Below are 18754 nucleotides of genomic sequence, written 5' to 3'. Positions count from 1 at the left end.
CTCTTTTACATATGGAAATTTTTATCGAAAATTTTCTAATTTATTTTTCATCTTATGTTCAGACGAGGTGTTTGTTAGAAGGGATATAAGAGGTGGGATAAGGATAAAAAAAATACGAGATAAGTTATCCCGTGTTTGTTTGGGAGATAGAAGAGTGAGACGGATAAAGGATAAACTTCTTATCCCTCAAATCCTATACCCAGGAGCGGGGGTGGTATAAGGAGGTGGGATAAACTCCTGCGATTTTAATAGGATGCAAAAGTCCATTTTATCCCTCAAATTAATGTTATGTAGTTTGAATAAGGTTAAAATAGTAAAATGTACTATTTTATCCCCATCCTTATTCCACATACCAATAGGGATGTAAACGGGGCGGGGCGGGGCGGGGATTTGGTTTCCCATCCCCGTCCCCGTCTAAACGGGGATTCCCCGTCCCCGTCCCCGCCAACTAAATGGGGACAAAAACTGTCCCCGCCCCACGGGGATCCCCATGGGTACGGGGAATCCCCGTTTACCCATTTAGTACAAAATTATAAATTATAAATTCAACAAGCCATAATTTTACCTTGCCTAATAACAGAGCAATATACTGTAAATCTCATTACAAATTTACAATCCCTCACCTCACATGCCATCTTTACCGTATATATCAGTAATAACACCCATCCAAACAGAAGGTTAAACTATAGGTGGCGGGGACAAAAGAAGAACATACAGCAGTGTGAATAGTAAATCCAAAGGATATTAAGATGGGGAGCAGAAAGTATTAAACATCATGAATCCAGAACATATTAAATAAGTATTTATGAACATATATATATATTCTCAACTAATTTTCAACCTTATATAAATATATACTCGATTGGCGGCGGCGATGCGAGGTCAGGGTGGTGGTGCGAGGTTGGGGTGGCGTCGTGCGGTGTGTGAGATTGGCGGCGGCGATGGAGGAGCAGAGAAGATAATAGGTAGAGACAGAGAGAAAGCAGGAGATAATCTAGGAAGGAAAGGATTCAAGGAATCGTGTTTGTAGGTTAACAAAAGAAAATAATTAATTTTGAAAAAATTATAATTTTTAAAATGTTTAATATTTTTTAATTAATTAGTGAATGGTTGATAAAAAATAGAAGTGGTTCAGATGGTTAAAACATTTGGTCGTGTATCAACGGGGCGGGCAATCCCCGACGGGTACCGGTATACCCCGAGAGTGATGTTTTTCCGTTGGTTTCGTAATATATGGTTCCTGTTATAAAAAACCATTCTATTATTTTTAGATATACTGGTCTTAGGTTAATTTTTTAGTCTCATGTTCACCATAATAAGCTCAATTTTTAAGAGCAAATTATTCGAACCGGCCAATTTTCTAAAATTGATTTATGTAGTCCATGGGTTTACAGCTAATAACAAAGGGAAAATTACACAGAAATTCATTATGTAACAACTATTTACATCTATGTCAAGTTATAATTTTGGATTATATTAAATTAGTAAAATTAGTACTTTTAATATATTTTAAGGATTATAATTTATAAATTAGAAGTCTAAAATATATTTTTTAGGGTTTATGATTTATGAATTGGAGTCTAAAATTTTTAAACTATAATGTAAAATCATAATATATAAAAAATAATGATATATTAAGAATTATGTTTGGTAATATAACTTGTAATTTTGTATTTAATTATGATATTAATGTATTTGACCTCATAACAAGTGTGTCACAAAATTCATCTAACCCACCCGCTCACGCAGTCCAACCCAATCATATCACTCTGTATTTCATTCGTTTATATTAGGTGGGTAAATTATAAAATTGAACCAATTTGAAAACTTATTTACATATATAAATCTATTACATAATAGATTACATATCTAGACTATTTCATTTACGAATTTCTCATAATACCCTTCACATATGTATATAATAATTTAGCATTTTCTTCCTATTTTTTCTTTCTCCCTTCCTTTTTTTATTCTTCTATTCATTGGCATTCCTCCAATTTCGTACATCAATCCAAAATACAAACTATTCATATAAGTATTATGTTCATTTTACATACATAAATCTCTTTAGGCTGGTTAGTTTTGTATATTTGAAGTTAGTTTGAGCCTATATCTTATGATATTTGGAGTTTTGATTTAAACCGATAGTTTCGCGGTTAACTATTTTGCTTCGTAGAATCACAAGCTCTGAAGCTCTTTAAGGCTTCACAGATCACCTAAAACCCCGAGCCAAACCAACATATATTTCACGGTTCAACTAAACAGCGAAGAACTGTGATTTCACAGTTTTATAATTTGCTTCGCGGTTCAAGTAACCACGAAGCACGTTTTTTTTTTCTTTAGTACATTGTTTGATAGTCTTTATTTTCTTTGTTTTTTTAGCAGTAACAGTATGTCAATCGAGCATTTATTGTGTGTGATCATGTGGAACGACTAATGGAAAATCACGGAAAAAGCCATGACATACGAGGGGTGACTCGAAGTTGTTTCGGGTTTCAACTAAAATCAACTTCGAAATACTTCAAGAGACAGTATACACTTCCATACGTATTGATTCAACATCGTTGAGTAAAAATGCGAAGCGGGAGTAAGACTGTGAAGTCGTTGTTCACTCATAGCTTCGCGATTTAACTCAACCGCAAAGGGAAATACTTCTTTGGAGACATAAGTTTGCTTCGCGATTTTGCCCTAATCGCGATGATTTTGCTTCGCAGTTTGTGATAACCGCGAAGCAAGCTCATCTCTACGAAGTAGTATTATGGGAAAAATGAACTCCATACTATCATTTTCAACTATTTCTAAGTTCCATTTCGTAAAATATAGCTAACAAAACGAAAAAACACAATTAAACCCTAAACCATAAACTCTAATCCAAAATCGCACAAATAGATAACACGAAAACACTAAACCTAAAAATATCGAAATCGTAGTTACTTACATTCTTTCTGCTTTTTGCCATTGAAAGTAATAATAAACGCTCTGAGAAACACATCAACACTTTGAGTTTGTAAAGAAAATGTGCCTTCGAGTTCGTAGAAAAAGAAAGAAACGAAGAGAGAAAGAAGAACGATGAAGAAAATGATAAGTTGTTATATATACGAAGAGTATTGTGCGAAATTCCTAAATGTAATAGTCCATATATTATATATAGGGAGAATTACAAAACTAACACTTTTCAAGGGGGTAGTTTACATTTCTAGCTCCTTTTAAAAAACTAACCAAAACTAACACATTTCAACAAGTAACTTTCAAGTTTGCCCTCATTATTCCTAAACAGAACTTCATCTCTCTAACGTATCAAACGCTGCGATAGGAAGAGGAGGTAGAACGAGAAACGACGGGGGCACACTCAAAGAGGTGGAGAAGCGAAAGGCGGCGATAGAAAACGGAGGAGAAGCGAATGGCGAGGAGAAAGAAGGAGAAGCGAATGGCGGCGATAGGAAGAGGAGGAGAAGAAGGCGAACGGCGAACAGGAGAGGAGAAAGAAGGCGACCCTTTTCCGGCAATCTCGTCCCAATATATATTGTTTCTCTTCCTTTTTCATGTTTTTCCTGGTTGTGCGAACCCCAAAAACAGTGGCATTGTTATCTGAAAATGTATTTTAGTTGGAATATCAGTTTCAGATTTTTCCCCGACAGTGTCGATGTTTGTAGATATTTGTAGATATTATATATATTTGTAGATATCTGTAGATATGTGTTGTCGATATCTGTAGATATTTATCGATATCGATAAATATTGTAGATATCTACAGATATCGACAACACATATCTACAGATATCTACAGTGTCGATATCTGTCAGATATCGACAGAAATCGACAGATATCGACACTGTCGGGGAAAAATGTCTGAAACTGATATTCCAACCAAAATGTATTTTCAGACAACAATGCCACTATTTTTGAGGTTCGCACGATCAGTAAAAACATGAAAAATGAAGAGAAACAATATACATTGGGTTGTAGAGAAACAACCTGCTAGATCTTAACGATGAATGAACTAAGCTTTAAATCTTTTCAATGAAACTAAAAACCAATGAAAAACGTATATGATTGTAGAAATTTTGTTGTATGAACTGTGGGTTGGATTGGTTGTTGTAGTATTCGTAGTCGTTCTGTAGATTGTTCTGTTCTTTAGAGAGAGAGCACGCGAGAAAGAGAGAGAGGAGGAAAGACAAAGACACACAGTTATGTTAAGAAAAAAGATGAGGGCAAACTTGTAAGTTACTTATTGAAATGTGTTAGTTTTGGTTAGTTTTTTAAAAGGGGCTAGAAATGTAAACTACCTCTTGAAAAGTGTTAGTTTTATAATTCTCCCTTATATATAATGTATTGTGTAATGAGTTTGGATATGTAAATGAGTCTGGCCTAGTTTTGTAATTTACCCTTATTAGATTGGGTTAATTTGAATTAAATTAGAAAATAACGGGACTTCTCTAAAAAAAAAAATCTCTGATCTCACCGTCGTTTGCCGTTCCTCTGAAATCGCCGTTCATGGTGTAAAGCGTAGGCTGTTCTCTTCTCTACGTTGTTCAGCTCCGTTTTCACGATTCGTTCTCTCCTCCCCGCCTTATATTTTGGGACCATTTGTTTGAGACTGCTTCTGGTGTTCTCCTCTGGTAATTATCTTTTTGGTTTCTATTCTCTTCAATCTTATTCTTTTGCTGTCATTGTAATTCCTCCCACCATGGTTGCTACTTGAATTCACTTTTCTGCGTTGCAAAGTCCAGGTCACTTCTGAATTTTTGAATGCTGGATCTGGAAGGCAGGGAAGTTTTCTTTGTTTTCTCCCTAGGTTGGGTGGCTTAGTTTGGTATTTGAGGTTTGGACTTCCAAGTTTTTCAGTGAACTATTTTCTTCTTCAATTTACTTAGATTGAACTAAGATGTATATAATGGATAGGAATCTGGTAAAATTGCTTGATAAATAGAAGATGGAGCAAATTACATTTGAGGCTTTTCTCGGTCGACAAAACTGAGATTCAATTTATTCTCGTTTTATTTTGCAGTTATCTTCGTAAGCTCGTCATATTCACAAAAGGTTGGAGTTTTGGTTCTAATTTGATAGGGGAAATGCACTAAATCTCATCCTAGGATTTGTACAGGTATTTTTAATTTATACTATCTGAAATCGATTTCAACGTTTTTCAGGCAGTGATACAAAATCCATTGATTTTAGCGGTGAATGAATGTTTAATTGATTTATAGGATGAGGTTTGCCATTAGGATATTAAATCCTCAATGAGAACATATCTTAAATCCTATTTCCTAGTAGAAAGTTCTTTCTTCTTTTTTATACCAGCTGATTGTCTTGCTTTCATTGTGCCTGCACACTATTTGAGTTCTATTGTGAAAAATTAGAATATTCATTCTTTTTGGTGAAATTTTTACATCCTTCAGTTGAGATGCTTGATGAACTGATATCAGACTGTGGAAGGTTCAACTCTGATTACTGCAGTTAGTGGCATAGTTTCATTAATTTTTAATTTCACATTTTCGATTCCTTGAAACAGGATTCAAAAAAGAAAATCTATATTTTTTTTTGCTTGCATGTTGGCCTAGGATTGATTGGATTGAAAGAACAATTAAATTTGAGTATTTAGATATTATTTGCGGAGTTGAGCTTTTTTCCATTTTCGAAGGGATAAGGAGCTGAAGAATCAAGATAAAACGACCTTTGTTGTTTGCAGGTACTTGATAGATGGGCTGGCTATTGATTGTCCTGTCAGTAATTGTACTCTGGATTGCCTCTTTATTCAAAATTTCACATACATCAAGTTTGCGTTCCAAGACATATTTCTTGAACAATGGTAAACTTTTTATATACACTCATTATATTACTAATTATGTTGCTTTTACTCGCACTTAAACTTCCAAATTATTATCTTTAGCATTCGAATCAAGTGGAGCTCGGAAGAAAAATGTTTTACTGGTTATAGCTCACCCTGACGATGAGTCCATGTAAGCTCTTAGTTTCGCATCATGCTGTTCCAAAATTCTTAGTTCTGTTTGCAATATGTTTTATTTGATATATTGTAACATTATGTTTCTTATCATCAGGTTCTTTTCTCCTACAATAAACTATCTGATTTCTAGAGGACATAATCTTCATGTTCTATGCTTGTCAAATGGTAATTGTTTTCCATCTAAGAGTCATTAGCAGTAGTATTCGCATGGATCCTGAATGACCAAATAAATTTGGCCATTCACCGTTAGATCTAGACTTGTTAGAATCCTAGGGTAGAGATTCACTAAGGCTTAAATTTAACAAGTCTAGATCCAAGGGTTGGTCATTCGGGGTCCATGTGAACACTAGTGGAGTCATTAGATTCTTTGCAGTTTTCGTTTAGGCTATGTGGTATTTCTCTGTTCTATTTTGCTTTTTCTTTCTTTTCTTCTACAAGTTTTTGGTTTTCACTTACAATGCAGGTAATGCAGATGGCATGGGGAGTGCTAGAAAACACGAACTCTTTAAAGCTTGTGCGGTCCTCAAGGTAATTAAAAATGCTCAACTCAACTCAATTATGCTTTTATCAAAATCTAGTTGGTGTCTTGGGGTGATTACAAATGTGCAAGAGGAGTTTTATGGTTCAAGTCTTCTGTACCCGAGTTGTTTTCTAATACATGTGTAAATAAATTCAATATCCAATTATCAAACATATTTAGTATTGGACTCCTGAGCTGATTTTTTTTTTTTTTGGTTGTAAAATGTCGAATAAAAAAATAAGTACAATTGTCAAAAAATGTTTACTTTCCTGAATTTCTGCTATATAACTCATGGTTTTAAGCCCTCAGGTTTCTCTGGAGCAAGTGAAGGTTGTGGACAATCCAAACTTGCAGGTAAAGTTTCAGCTAGAATCTTGGGAGACTTGCCTTCTAATTTTAATTGAAATGTATGTCTTAAATTTTTTAATTTGATACAGTATCATTATTTAGGATGGTTTTGGCCAAGTTTGGGACCACAACTTATTGGGACAGATCATTCAGGAGGAGGCATATAAGCATGGTACTGAAGTGGTAAGCTTTTTGTTCCCCATACGAGTCTCTTTTTTCTAGGATTATATAGTGTTTATTTTAAGGTATTGAAATCTGCTCATGTTTGGAAGAGGTAGATTCCTGAATATCATATCATGGCTGCACTTTCATTTTGCTTCATTCGACATGCTGAACGTTTTTGTTTCTTTCCAGGTTATTACTTTTGATAATTATGGTGTTTCGGGCCATTGCAATCATTGCGATGTTCATTATGGGGTACGGTAAGTTAGTGCACTTGTTGTTACTTTGACGACAATGCTTTTTTCTTGGCATTTTAGTAAACTTTTCCCTTTTCGATTTGTGTTGTATAAGCAGAAAGCTCGTTCGTGAAAATGCACATGGTATTGAAGCTTGGGAACTTGTAAGTTACACCTCACTCTTCAACTTTTTTTCCCTTGTACTTTCACCTTAGCCATCTTAATTGTTTATAAGTTTTCAACTGGAGCATCCGTTGTGTTAAGAAATTTTTCGGTGCAGCAAACATGATAATACTTGTGTGTTTCTATTCGAAATAATAGGTTAGCCGCTTCTAATAGACTTGTTAATGGTTTTTCATTAATGGACTTGTTATCTGACTATGTGCACCCCTAGTATGAAGAGCGTTTTGAGGGTATAGAATGACCTTATTAACTTATTTATTGGCTGTTTCTCGAATTTTGTCAGGTGAGTATCAACATTTTGCGCAAGTATAGTGGACCAGTTGACATTTGGTTGTCTATGTTATTAGCTACAAAGAAGAGTAGTACAGAGACGCATTGCGTGCTGAATGAGCATCCTCGAAAGAGCTTCCAGGCAATGGGAGCACACTCTAGCCAATGGGTTTGGTATGTATGCAGTCTAAATTACCCGAAAACAAGAGAGTTTTCAGATGTGAATCTTGTATCTCTAGGCTTTTGTATTGCATTAGATTTATTTTTGTTTATTTCATACCAATGGAACAAATTGTGTCAATCTCTTACTCGGTGTATCGACATGTAATTGTGCAGGTTCCGCAAGCTTTTCGTTTCGTTTTCCAGTTATACTTACGTGAATACACTTAGGAGGATCAAGTAGAGAGCCAGTGGAATAAGCTGAAAACGTTGTACGAGTGTCTCTCCGAGTATACGTATCTTTCTTTTTGATCCATTTTTGAAACAGATTTAGAACACTTATTTTACTATGTAACATATAAATTGAAAAGAAAGGGTGCAGCATTCTACATTTTTATACCATATATAGCTTCAAAATATGCATATGTACTAACTTTTTTCTCTTGCTTGTGATGAAAAGTTTCTTTTCGATTCTAATTGCAGGAAGGTGTTATATTTATGCATTTCTTTGGGCCTGAAAAACACCAGCATTTGGGTATACTATGTACTGATCTTCTAACAGAAAACATATCAGTGAAATTTAACTAATGGAGTATCAAAATATTTGATTGCAAATTATATTTTAATTTAAAATGAATGATTTTGATCTAATTGAGAATTAAATGTCAGATGTTTAAATATGATATTTTGCTATCAATTGATTTAAATTTATGAACATATACATATATAGAGCATACTTCAAATCTCAGAAGGCTAGCAAATTAAGTAATTAATAATCATCCTATTAAACTTTAAAAAAAAAAAAAAATCATCCTATTAAACATGAATATAAACCATATATCATGTCTCCTGTAAATCATTTATCTACCATAACTTCACCATTATATAATTTTGATTACATAATTTAAAATGAATTATTTGTTAATTTTGATTACATAATTTAAAATGAATTATTTGTAAATAAATAACCAGAAAGTTTTAAATTTCAATATTTTCTTGATATTAATTCATATTGAACACTTGAATCTTTCAAAAAAAAGTATATTCTCTAATAAAGAAGATAAAATATAATTTTGTATTCAATAGAGGTTCCTGAGCGTATACTGACCTTTTACTTGGCTTCTTGCTCACGATAAAATCCTTTCAAATGCCAATCGGGTGAGAAGAAATCTAAGTTTGGATCTGTCTTGCTCGGTTTGTTGTTCTACTGAGACAGCTCTCCATATATGTCGAGATTGTGGTGAAGTTCGGTCTATTTGGATGCTAATTGTTCCTATTGATCTTCATGATACCTTCTTCTCTCTTAACCACTTAAATTGGATTTGTATGAATATTCAAAGTTCGTACAATTAGAGAGAAATCTATTGGTCGGTGGTCTTTTGCACGGTAGTTTGGTGGACTTGGCGTTGGCGTAATGATAAAAAATTTTGTAGACGGAAGGGTCTTTCATATGAATAAGGTAGACTTTAGGGTTAATTACAAAAAACTACCCTGTGGTTTCGCCGATTTGCGATGTGGTACCTGTGGTATTTTTTGTTACAAACAGGTACTCATGGTTGTCACCGTTAGCAAAATCAAGGAAACGACAAAAAATCCGTTAAAAATCTGACGTGGCACAGGGGCAATTTAGGAAATTCGATTTTTTAATTTTTTTTTAAATTTTTTTCTCTCTCCTCCTCTTTCCTTCATGGTTGATTCTCTTCTTCTTCGCCTAGAATCTTCTTCTTCTTCTTCTTCTTCTTCTTCTTCTCTTCTTCTTCCTATTTTTTCCTTTTTTTTCTATTTTTTTTTAATTCTGGAAGATTTTCCAGAAATCTGGAAATTCCAGATTCTGGAATTTCCAAAAATCTGGAAATTCCAGAAATCTGGAATTTCCAGATTTCTGGATTCCAGAATTTAAAAAAAAAGAAAAAAAGAAAAAAGAGGAAGATGAAGAGAAGAAATAAGGAAGAAAAAGAAGAAGAAAAGAAAGGAAGAAGAGGAGAAAATGGAAGAACATAAAATGGAAGAGGAAATGGAGGAAGAAGAAGAAGAGGAACCAAGAACACCAAGAAGAGAAGAGAAGAAGAAGATGAAGTCAACTTAAAAATTAAGAAAAAAAGTCAAAATTTTTCTTTCCTAAATTGCCCCTCTGATTTAACAGATTTTTTGCCGTCTCCTTGATTTTGCTAACGGTGACAACCACGAGTACCTGTTTGTAACAAAAAATACCATAGGTACCAAATCGCAAATCGGTGAAACCACAAGGTAGTTTTTTGTAATTAACCCTAGATTTTATTTGGTCTCAATGTGAGGTTTTTACTTCATCTTTTAGGCTAGCTACCTCAAGAGTTGTGGTTCCCAGACGCGAGATATTAGTGAGTGGCATCCACCCGTCTGGGGTGGGTGAAGGTTAATTGTGATGGATCTAGCAAAGGCAATCCGGGAGCAGCTACTACTAGTGGTGTTATTCGATATTCAAATGGTACCTGGTTAGGTGGATTCCTCATCAACTTGGGTTTTTGTTCGGCCACACTTGTGGAGATTTGGGGTTTATTCTTTGGGCTTCAGGCAACTTAGGATAAGGGCTTTCGTAAAGTTTTTATTGGATTTGATTCCAAGTTGTTCTATCGTACCTGGTAGGGGAGAGTAACAAACATCATCCATATGCTTGGATCCTATCCCAATGTAAGCATCGTAACTCGGACCTTCGTTTTGTCCATACCTTTCGCAAGGGTAATCGGACAGCTGGCTCGATAACAAATTTCGTAGGAAAATATTTGCTGGGTTTATATGAGTGTGTTGAGCCTCTTGTAGGCATCCTGTAGCTTACCTCGGATGACTTCTCATTAGTTTTATTTTTATTTATTTATTTTGGGTTCTTTAGCCTTCCGGTGTAAAAAATATGTTAAGAAATAAAATTCGCTAAAAAAAGTTAAAAAAATAAAATTATTTAGGAAAAAATAAAATAAAAACTGAAACTTGGTGAGATTTATTACATTACATATGACAAATTAGACCATTTGAATTAGGAAAAACTGATTTCGATGACTAACTTGGGAAGGAAGGATTCCAAATCTGACAGTTCCTTAAAAAAGGGTTTAAAAACACTGAGATTCCGCTTCTCCTTCTTCAGTCTCCATTAAAGCTTGTTCAAGGCCTGTAATTTTCAAGGTTAGTTAATTTTTAGTTTGTTCATTTCTTCCATGATTCATAGTCATAGTTAATTTCTTGTTCGTTCTTTCTCCATGATTTGTACCCTCTTAATTCTTCATTTTGGGATCTTCTATCTCCCCATTTATGAAGCTTTTAAGCCTTAGGATGATCTGAAATTGGTATAATTCAATTGAATGATCGCTTTTCGTTTCAATTCTTATGTCTAGTAATTTGTAATTTTGTGAGAACAATTCACAAATTTCATCATTGGTATTTAGTAATTTTTCCTTTTCAGTTTGGGTAATGAAAAATAGATCTACTTGAAAAGGAATATTACTAAACAAAATGTGAGATTTGTTGATTAGTAGGAGAAAATACAAGATAATGATCCATTTAGAAAGAGAGATTTCATTTTTGTTTTTTAACTTTTGATGAAGATTGTGTGCAATTGAGATTGGAGTTTGATGATGCAGAGAACATGGGGTTATGGACAATACTGGAGGGGTTTCTCCTTCTTGCAAATGGATTAGCAATACTAAATGAAGACAGGTTCCTGGCACCAAGAGGGTGGAGCTTTTCTGAGTTCTCGGCAGGCGGCCGGACAAAGTCTTTCAAGGGGCAGGTTATGGGGCTAATTTATGCAACACAATACATGAGAGTTCCTCTTATACTACTTAACGCTCTTTGCATTACTCTAAAGCTAGTATCTGGATGATGGTGATGATTCCAACAATGTAAGCTTTTATCATACCACTCATTATATCTCCTTGATGATTGCATATCATTTGATTAGATTTTATTTGAAACTGCTACTCAGACATATTTAGTGCAGCCAAACATAATTACTTGTTATATAGATAGACAAGTTCTTTCGTTACGGTTTTGTTGATTGTCAAAGGATCTTCTGATAAATAAGGGTCTGTTATGTTCACAGTGAACTACAAGCTTTTCTAGATATGGTATCTTTAGAACAAAGATTCAATTGTGATTTTGAAACTTGTTTTTTCTTTAAGAACTGAACTGATAAATGATCATAACAATAACAATGTTGCCTGATCAAGAGGATGTATTTCCTTATTGAGCCTGGAATTGCATTTGGTAAGAAAAATCGAGTAATTTCTTCGCTAACCGAGACTTAATAGTGTATGTTCTGTTGAAGACAATATATATTCCCCTTTCCAGAGTTCTCTTTGCATTTTATTCTTTACTTTTTCGCTTTTTCTAATAAGTCGGTAGCTTAACTAATCCGGTATTTTGTTTGTTCATGATCAATGGTTGCAGGATGATTTGTTTAGTCTCACCAGATTAACAGGAATCTGCATTCCTTCTGGGAATACTGTATAGCACAAGCATATAGAAAATTCAAGCTTTGAAAACATGATCAGACGTGCAAAATGTAATCTCGGCGGGTTTGTGAAATTTTTGGGTTTTGTATTATTTATAATTTTTAAAAGTCAATCTTCTGTGACATTCAATGGTAACACATTTTTCTTGATGTGTATGTCAATGATACTTCATTTTGCTATATACTAATCTGGATGAAATTTACTGAAATGAGTTGCAAAAACAAATTATTATAAATTCTATGCTTAAAGCCACAATTAAGAGCAAAGTACAAAGAATCTAAATGTATCAGAGAACAAATTTGTGAGGAAGATGTTAAATAATATGAATCTCCCATCACAAATCTGCAAAAACATGGTATGTTTTGGAATCTACAGCAATAAGCCTAAGAGCTGCAACTGCAGCTGCCAAAGACATACAGCCAAAGAAACAAACATTCAACCAATGCCAAAGTTTTTGCAAATTACTCAATTTGTTGTTCTTTGCTACCAAATACATATGGTTAGCCAGAATAAATGTTAGAGGAAATGTGCTTACAGCCCCAGTTAAGCTCATAAAATCTCCTAGAAACGGCAGAAGAGCCGACACCAATGTGTTCACAGCTAAATACCCTCCTCTCACCCCTAATCTAAATGTCAAATTCTGTATCGCTAATGGATTTCCTTTTATCCCGAACTTCGTGTCCAAGTATTCGTACATCGGACTAGCAAAAATCTGCAGTAAACAAACTTGAATTAGCACAAAAGCAGCATAAAGAGTTGAGATAATAAATGACCAAAACTGCAAGTATTCGTACATGGAGAGCGATGACAGCTTGCAGAAACGCACAAATATTTGCGAGAGCCTTCACCCAAACTGGACCGTTGACACTACTAAGCAAATAGGTCGATGTTGAGTTTCCATATGCCCAATAACCAATCCATGTGACAGCAAACAATGGGACTAATCCGACCGTGAATTGAAAGTACAGCGCTTTCATCATGTTACTAACAACTGGCCGCCTTATGGTTGCCTGTTTGTAAGTTAGTGTACTAAAAGTCAACATCGGTAGATCAAAGAGAATATGAACGAGTTCGGTGATAAACACGATGGATGCCAATTTTGTTAATACCTGTATCTCTGGAAGCATTCCTGTGTTGTATGCGAAAACCAGGTTAGCAGCTGCCCCTATTGATGTAAATGTTTTGTCTATTGATGTTCCTTTAATGCTATAATCCCTCGGAGGTGCTTTCACGCCTAGAATTTCATAGTTGTTTATGTAAATTCAGTAAAATACTAGTACAGATTAACAAAAATACTGAAATTTCATAGAATTTCCAACTTCAATCTCGACGACGTTGACTAAAACACGAGAAACAATAGTGATTTCGAGTACAGCGCAAACTCTGTTGAAAGTATAACGCATATTAACAGCCTCAAATTCTTCATTACGTGTATACAACGTGACAAATAATTCGAAAAGAAAATTAACTAAGTTGCAATGTTCTGACAAAATTAACTCCAAAAGACGGACTCTTTGAGCACAACAATTTTAAGATTTATCCACTTACCGTCTTTAATGGAGAGAGTGACTGCTATAACAACATATATGAGAGTGAGGACCGCTGAAACTCCGAGCCAGATTCCTAGTGCTGACAAATGGGGAATCGAAATGGCGAACAAAGCACAAACAACCCCCGCAATGGCAATAAAGTACGGTAGTTTCATTAAATCGTCATCCCTATAAAGAACATAAACAGCCTGCACAACACATGTTTAAATCAGCACTAGAACTGCAAATTACTTAACAGGATTCATCAAATCAACAGACATAAGATGCAATTAGCTCCCAAATTACTTAAAAGATACAAATACGCGAAGAACTCTTTTTGGCGTGCCTAAACAACCTCGAAAGAAAAGATAGAATCCGCTCTAAAAAAGGTAAAAAAGTGCAAAATGATAGCAGTTTGATCTTTACCTTAAGAGCCTGACCAGCCAAAATAATGTATCCAGTGTTAATCATGAAAAGATTAATATATTGAAGTGCCCATGTAGCTGAATAAGCTTTTTTACCTGCAGTAAACAAAGCAATCAACCAAATAAATTAAGGAACATGAATGAATCAAATCACTGATTACACATAACTAATTGAACTGTTCATACCATAAATAAATCCTGCAAGGTCTCTGTATCTGATATGTCTCTTGCCCCCGTATTCGTGGAGCTTGGCAACAAGAGAATTAGCATACAATGAAATTGCAGCTGCTAAAATTAAACCAATCACACCAACAGCCCAACCCAGAGGAACCATAATTGTCCCAGAATATCCTAGTACATATGCACTGTTTACACCAGTTGTCAGCACAAATCCCACTTGAAACCATGAATCTGAAAAACATAAAATCAGCTCAAGATAACAACTTTATACAATCAAAAGCTCTGCCCAAATTAAATTCATTTCTGCTGATAATGGGGTATCAAGATGACCATATTTCAGTGACGGATTCAAAGGGTTAGGGAGGCTTCAGCACCCAATGGTCACCGGAAAAGCGGGAAACTCTATACAAACTATGTAATGATCTTTAATCGAGCAGTCATAGATCATCAGAGAACACCCAAGCACTCGCTTGAAACCATATTTCAGTGACAGATTCAAGGGGGTTAGGGAGGCTTGAGCACCCACTAGTCGCAGAAAACGACAGGAAAACTCCATGGAAGCTGTGTACAGAGCTTCAAATTTTTCAGTAAATGCAACCAAAAAATACCAAAATCTACTTGATAATGGGGCATCAAGATGACCATGTTTCAGTGACAGATTCAAGGCGGACTAAGGAGGTTTGAGCACCCAGTAGTCGCAGAAAACTACAGGAAAACTCCATGGAAGCTGTGTATACAGCTTCAATTTTTTCAGTAAAAGCAACCAAAAAATATCAAATTCTGCTTGATAATAGGGCATCAAGATGACCATATTTCAGTGACGGATTCAAGGGGGACTAAGGAGGAAAACTCCATGGAAGGTGTGTATAGAGCTTCAATTTTTCAGTAAAAGCAACCAAAAAACATCAAATTCTGCTTAAAAATGGGGCATCAAGATGACCATATTTCAGTGACGGATTCAAGGGGGGCTAGGGAGGCTTAAGCACCCACTGGTCACCGGAAAACGCTGAAAACTCTATATAAGCTATGTAATGAGCTTTAATTGAGCATTCATAGATCATCAAAGAGCACCCCAAGCACCCTGTCTATCAATCTTGAATCCGTCTCAGACCATACATAACAAAATTCCCAATTGAGGGAGGCCATATTAGGGGAAAAAGGTTCATTTTTTAATCTACTAAGTATCATGTTCAAGCAAAACAATCAAATGGGGGCATGAAGAAAAACAGTTAACAAGAATCCAAAATGATTGGGGAAAAAAGAAGACAAAATAAACCCATAACAGAAAAAGTGGAATTTGAGAGGGAAAAAAAAAAAAAAAAAGCAACGAACCACTACTAATCTGATGAGCAGTATCAGGAATTTCAACCTCTAACTTCTCGGCATCTTGAACTTTAGGCGGCCAAGATTCTCCCCTATCTCTCCCATCCATTATTATCTGCTCCTTCTGGTGGCAATTATGGTGATTAAAAATTCCCTTGGTTTCTTCAACCAATAGAGATATGTTCTCTTCTTCCTCAACAATAATATTATGCCTTGGAGCCAGCTTGCTTAATTCAAGTGTCTCCGACGATATATATAGAGACTTTTCCCAGCTCACAATCACTGCTAAAGATTCTATCTTTAAAATTATTAAAAATCAAATCCGAAATAAAAAAGTTGACTTTTTGAGGCGAATTGAATTTTTTCTGCAATCAACGCAATTGGGTGGGTATGCAAAAATCAAAGAAATCGCCTTCTTCTTCGTTGTCTAGTTGGTTTTTAGGAACGGTTTAGATTTTCCGTCCGCGTGTTAAACGGTCAGGATTCTCTCTATCTGTCTTTTCTCTCTGCAAGTCTCCATATTTGTATCACGCAATTAATTGTTTAGATTTTTCTTCCCAAAAGAAAAACATGTATTTTAAAATTCATTTATTTAAAAAAAAAATGGTAATTCAATTATTTTTTTATTTTTTATTTTTTCCCCTCTTTTCAGACAGTTTGACACAAAGGATAAACAACTACAAAGATAAAGGTTCTAATAGCTGTTAACTGATTATTTACCTGTTTGGTTCAGCTGTTAGCTAATAGCCGTTGTGGATGATGTTAGCTATTTGCAGTTACAGTAAGCTATTGGCCCTATTTGGTAAAGAGCGTTTTGAGATAAAAAGAGCGGTTTTGACCAACTTTAGAGGTTTGACCAGATTTGAGTGTTTGGTGGAGAGAGGTTTGGGATGAAAACGCTAATTTAGAAAAAGCTCATTTTAGGAGCTTTTTCAATTAGCGTTTTGCAATATTAAAATTAATGGACTTCTTTAACCCTAATAGATAGACTTCCTCTTCTCCTGCGCCAAAATTAATGCTTTTAATCGTCTTTTTGCACAAATCGCTATTATCAATCAGCTAATTTTTACCAAACATGTCTACACAGACAGCTAATCAAATCAGCTAAAGTAATCAGCTAACAGCTAACAGCTAACGGCTAACAGCTAATTCCCAAACAGGGCCATTAGCTGTTTATTATTAATGGTTTAATTACTAGTGTTTGGTAAAATTATATTGAACTGTTGCTGTTCGGATTTAAAATGTCTAAAATGGACATGTTTTAAATTAATCAACGATGAAATTATAAAAAGGAAAATGTGAAAAAAAATGTCCATAAAATTGCTTTTGGATGCCAACATTAGGGGTATAATTGCACAATTTAAGATGTTAAGTGTAAGATTGCTCTTAGCTACAAATGTTAGAAGTATTTTTGCACCTTATCCTATTATAAAATAAAAAATATGCTACACAAATTAATAAAAATAATCTATATAAAAAAAATAAAAATTTATTGAACGCAATAAAACTTTGTTCTCCCGGTAATTATGTTGTAGAAATATAAATAATGTTAAGGAATAAATATATCTTGTGGAAATAAAAAGGATAATTTTATCAATAACATATAACTACAAACAGTTGTTTATGAAAAACTCCAAATAGGAGCTTTTCGTGAAACGCTCCAGAACACTGCAGAGAACATGTTAAACGCTTCGGTTATATAAACCTAACCAAACGCTATATTTCCTGTGGTTTGGAATGAAACGCTAAACGCTCATCCGAAAAGCTGAAACAAACACCCTCTATGTAAACTTGTTTGGTAAACCTTACCTGATTGTTAATAGCTGTTTTTGTAAAATGGTAAATAAAGACATGATAATATTTGAATTTAGAGGTTAGTAAATAGGGGTAAAAATGTATTTCAAAAAAGATGGAGCAATAAACTAATTGAAAAATCTCTTAAATGATCTTTTTCAAAATTAGCTTTTTTTGATCCAATAAACTCTTTCAACCTTATTTCTACCAAACACCACTATTAGAGGTTTGACTAGTCAAAACCTCTAAAGTGGCTAAAACCTCTAATTTTACCCCTAAAAGCTCTTTATCAAACAGGGTCAAAAGACAATTGTTTAAAAAAAAAAGAGATAAAAGACAACCCTCTCGAAGATCAAAATTTGTACAATGGGCTAAGATTAGTATTGATCATGTTCATTTTTAGATGATGTCATATTATTTCAACTACTACTGACGTAACATTATCTAAAATAGATGGACTAATACCAATCTTGGTCCATAGTAGAAATTTTTTCTCAAATTTTTTGTTAAGGACCATTAGGATCAATCTCTTTCTTATTGAGAAGAATTTTATACTGCATCATTAAGTTGCACTACATGATTCAAACACTGAGAAAACTCATTCGCGGTGCATAAGAATTGCCTGAAGGAAATGCCATTTTTTTTTTATTATGTCATAGGTTTTCAGATATAGATTTAAAAATGCTTCATATAGTGAACGTTCTCAAAGGTAGTTAAAACAGTGTCCAATATGGACCTGACAACAACAAAGGTCGACTGCATCTCTCTAAATTTATGCGGATTTTAGTCCATTTTTGCTTGATTTTTTTGTTCGAACAACACCTAAAAGCGACGAAAAATAACACAAATGAGTCCCATAACATAAACTAATGAAATAACTAAAAAATTAATATAAAACTAAATGTGTATGCATGAATTTAATTCTAAAAATAAATAAAAAGATGTATAAAAATACAACCTAACAGAGATCAACATTCACTTGGTCAACGATCATTAGAGGAGACATAGATTAGCATGACATTCGTAGAATCAGGGTTTATACGTATGGTCACCTTTTTAACACAGATAACTGAATTGGAATTATGATTGGCATGTGGATCCAAATAATCACGTTTCTTTTTATCACTACCTAAATGCTGGAGGAGCCCCCTAAATCACCAACAAGATTTTGTTATAATG

At 34.5% G+C, this 18754-nt stretch overlaps 3 protein-coding genes across 6 annotated transcripts; 2 read left to right on the top strand and 1 right to left on the bottom strand.

Annotated features, from left to right (window-relative positions):
- Positions 1-4424: 4424 nt before the first annotated feature.
- LOC136226442 (uncharacterized) lies at positions 4425-8325 on the top strand. 3 transcript variants are annotated; one of them, XM_066014926.1, is made up of 13 exons: positions 4425-4619; positions 4731-4822; positions 5009-5104; positions 5690-5809; positions 5891-5960; positions 6060-6130; positions 6429-6493; positions 6795-6839; positions 6936-7016; positions 7188-7255; positions 7350-7395; positions 7698-7858; positions 8021-8325. In XM_066014926.1, exons 4-13 carry the CDS (start codon positions 5701-5703, stop codon positions 8085-8087), a joined length of 783 nt encoding a protein of 260 aa, XP_065870998.1. In that variant the 5' UTR covers positions 4425-4619; positions 4731-4822; positions 5009-5104; positions 5690-5700; the 3' UTR covers positions 8088-8325. The 3 variants fall into 3 exon arrangements, with proteins under 3 accessions (XP_065870998.1, XP_065870999.1, XP_065871000.1); XM_066014927.1 differs by having other exon boundaries at positions 4726-4822; XM_066014928.1 differs by lacking the exon at positions 4731-4822.
- A 2447-nt stretch (positions 8326-10772) lies between these two features.
- Positions 10773-12485, top strand: LOC136226448 (uncharacterized). The gene is made up of 3 exons (XM_066014936.1): positions 10773-10996; positions 11452-11712; positions 12260-12485. The coding sequence occupies exon 2, from the start codon at positions 11457-11459 to the stop codon at positions 11691-11693; it is 237 nt and encodes a 78-aa protein (XP_065871008.1). The 5' UTR covers positions 10773-10996; positions 11452-11456; the 3' UTR covers positions 11694-11712; positions 12260-12485.
- Positions 12486-12532: 47 nt separating this feature from the next.
- On the bottom strand, positions 12533-16160 carry LOC136226447 (proline transporter 2-like). 2 transcript variants are annotated; one of them, XM_066014935.1, is made up of 7 exons: positions 15828-16160; positions 14465-14689; positions 14280-14374; positions 13873-14062; positions 13434-13558; positions 13119-13334; positions 12533-13036 (listed from the first exon to the last, which is right to left on the bottom strand). In XM_066014935.1, exons 2-7 carry the CDS (start codon positions 14610-14612, stop codon positions 12659-12661), a joined length of 1152 nt encoding a protein of 383 aa, XP_065871007.1. In that variant the 5' UTR covers positions 14613-14689; positions 15828-16160; the 3' UTR covers positions 12533-12658. The 2 variants fall into 2 exon arrangements, with proteins under 2 accessions (XP_065871007.1, XP_065871006.1); XM_066014934.1 differs by having other exon boundaries at positions 15791-16159.
- Between the last annotated feature and the right edge of the window lie 2594 nt (positions 16161-18754).

This window comes from Euphorbia lathyris, chromosome 4, assembly GCF_963576675.1.
Source record: "Euphorbia lathyris chromosome 4, ddEupLath1.1, whole genome shotgun sequence".
NCBI lineage: Eukaryota > Viridiplantae > Streptophyta > Magnoliopsida > Malpighiales > Euphorbiaceae > Euphorbia > Euphorbia lathyris.
Note: the sequence above shows the minus strand (reverse complement) of the source record. Positions and strands in the feature narration are given on the sequence as shown.

What these genes read in the sequence shown, in the direction of transcription:
- LOC136226447 (XM_066014934.1), bottom strand. Translation starts at nt 15,890, where the DNA reads ATGGATGGGAGAGATAGGGGAGAATCTTGGCCGCCTAAAGTTCAAGAT. An exon ending in CCTTGCAGGATTTATTTATG is followed by an intron (nt 14,375 to 14,464) that starts GTATGAACAGTT and finishes TGTTTACTGCAG; the next exon opens with GTAAAAAAGCTTATTCAGCT. An exon ending in AAGCTGTCATCGCTCTCCAT is followed by an intron (nt 13,037 to 13,118) that starts GTACGAATACTT and finishes TGTTTACTGCAG; the next exon opens with ATTTTTGCTAGTCCGATGTA.
- LOC136226442 (XM_066014928.1), top strand. Translation starts at nt 5,701, where the DNA reads ATGGGCTGGCTATTGATTGTCCTGTCAGTAATTGTACTCTGGATTGCC. An exon ending in GATGTTCATTATGGGGTACG is followed by an intron (nt 7,256 to 7,349) that starts GTAAGTTAGTGC and finishes TTGTATAAGCAG; the next exon opens with AAAGCTCGTTCGTGAAAATG. An exon ending in GTATTGAAGCTTGGGAACTT is followed by an intron (nt 7,396 to 7,697) that starts GTAAGTTACACC and finishes GAATTTTGTCAG; the next exon opens with GTGAGTATCAACATTTTGCG.
- LOC136226448 (XM_066014936.1), top strand. Translation starts at nt 11,457, where the DNA reads ATGGGGTTATGGACAATACTGGAGGGGTTTCTCCTTCTTGCAAATGGA.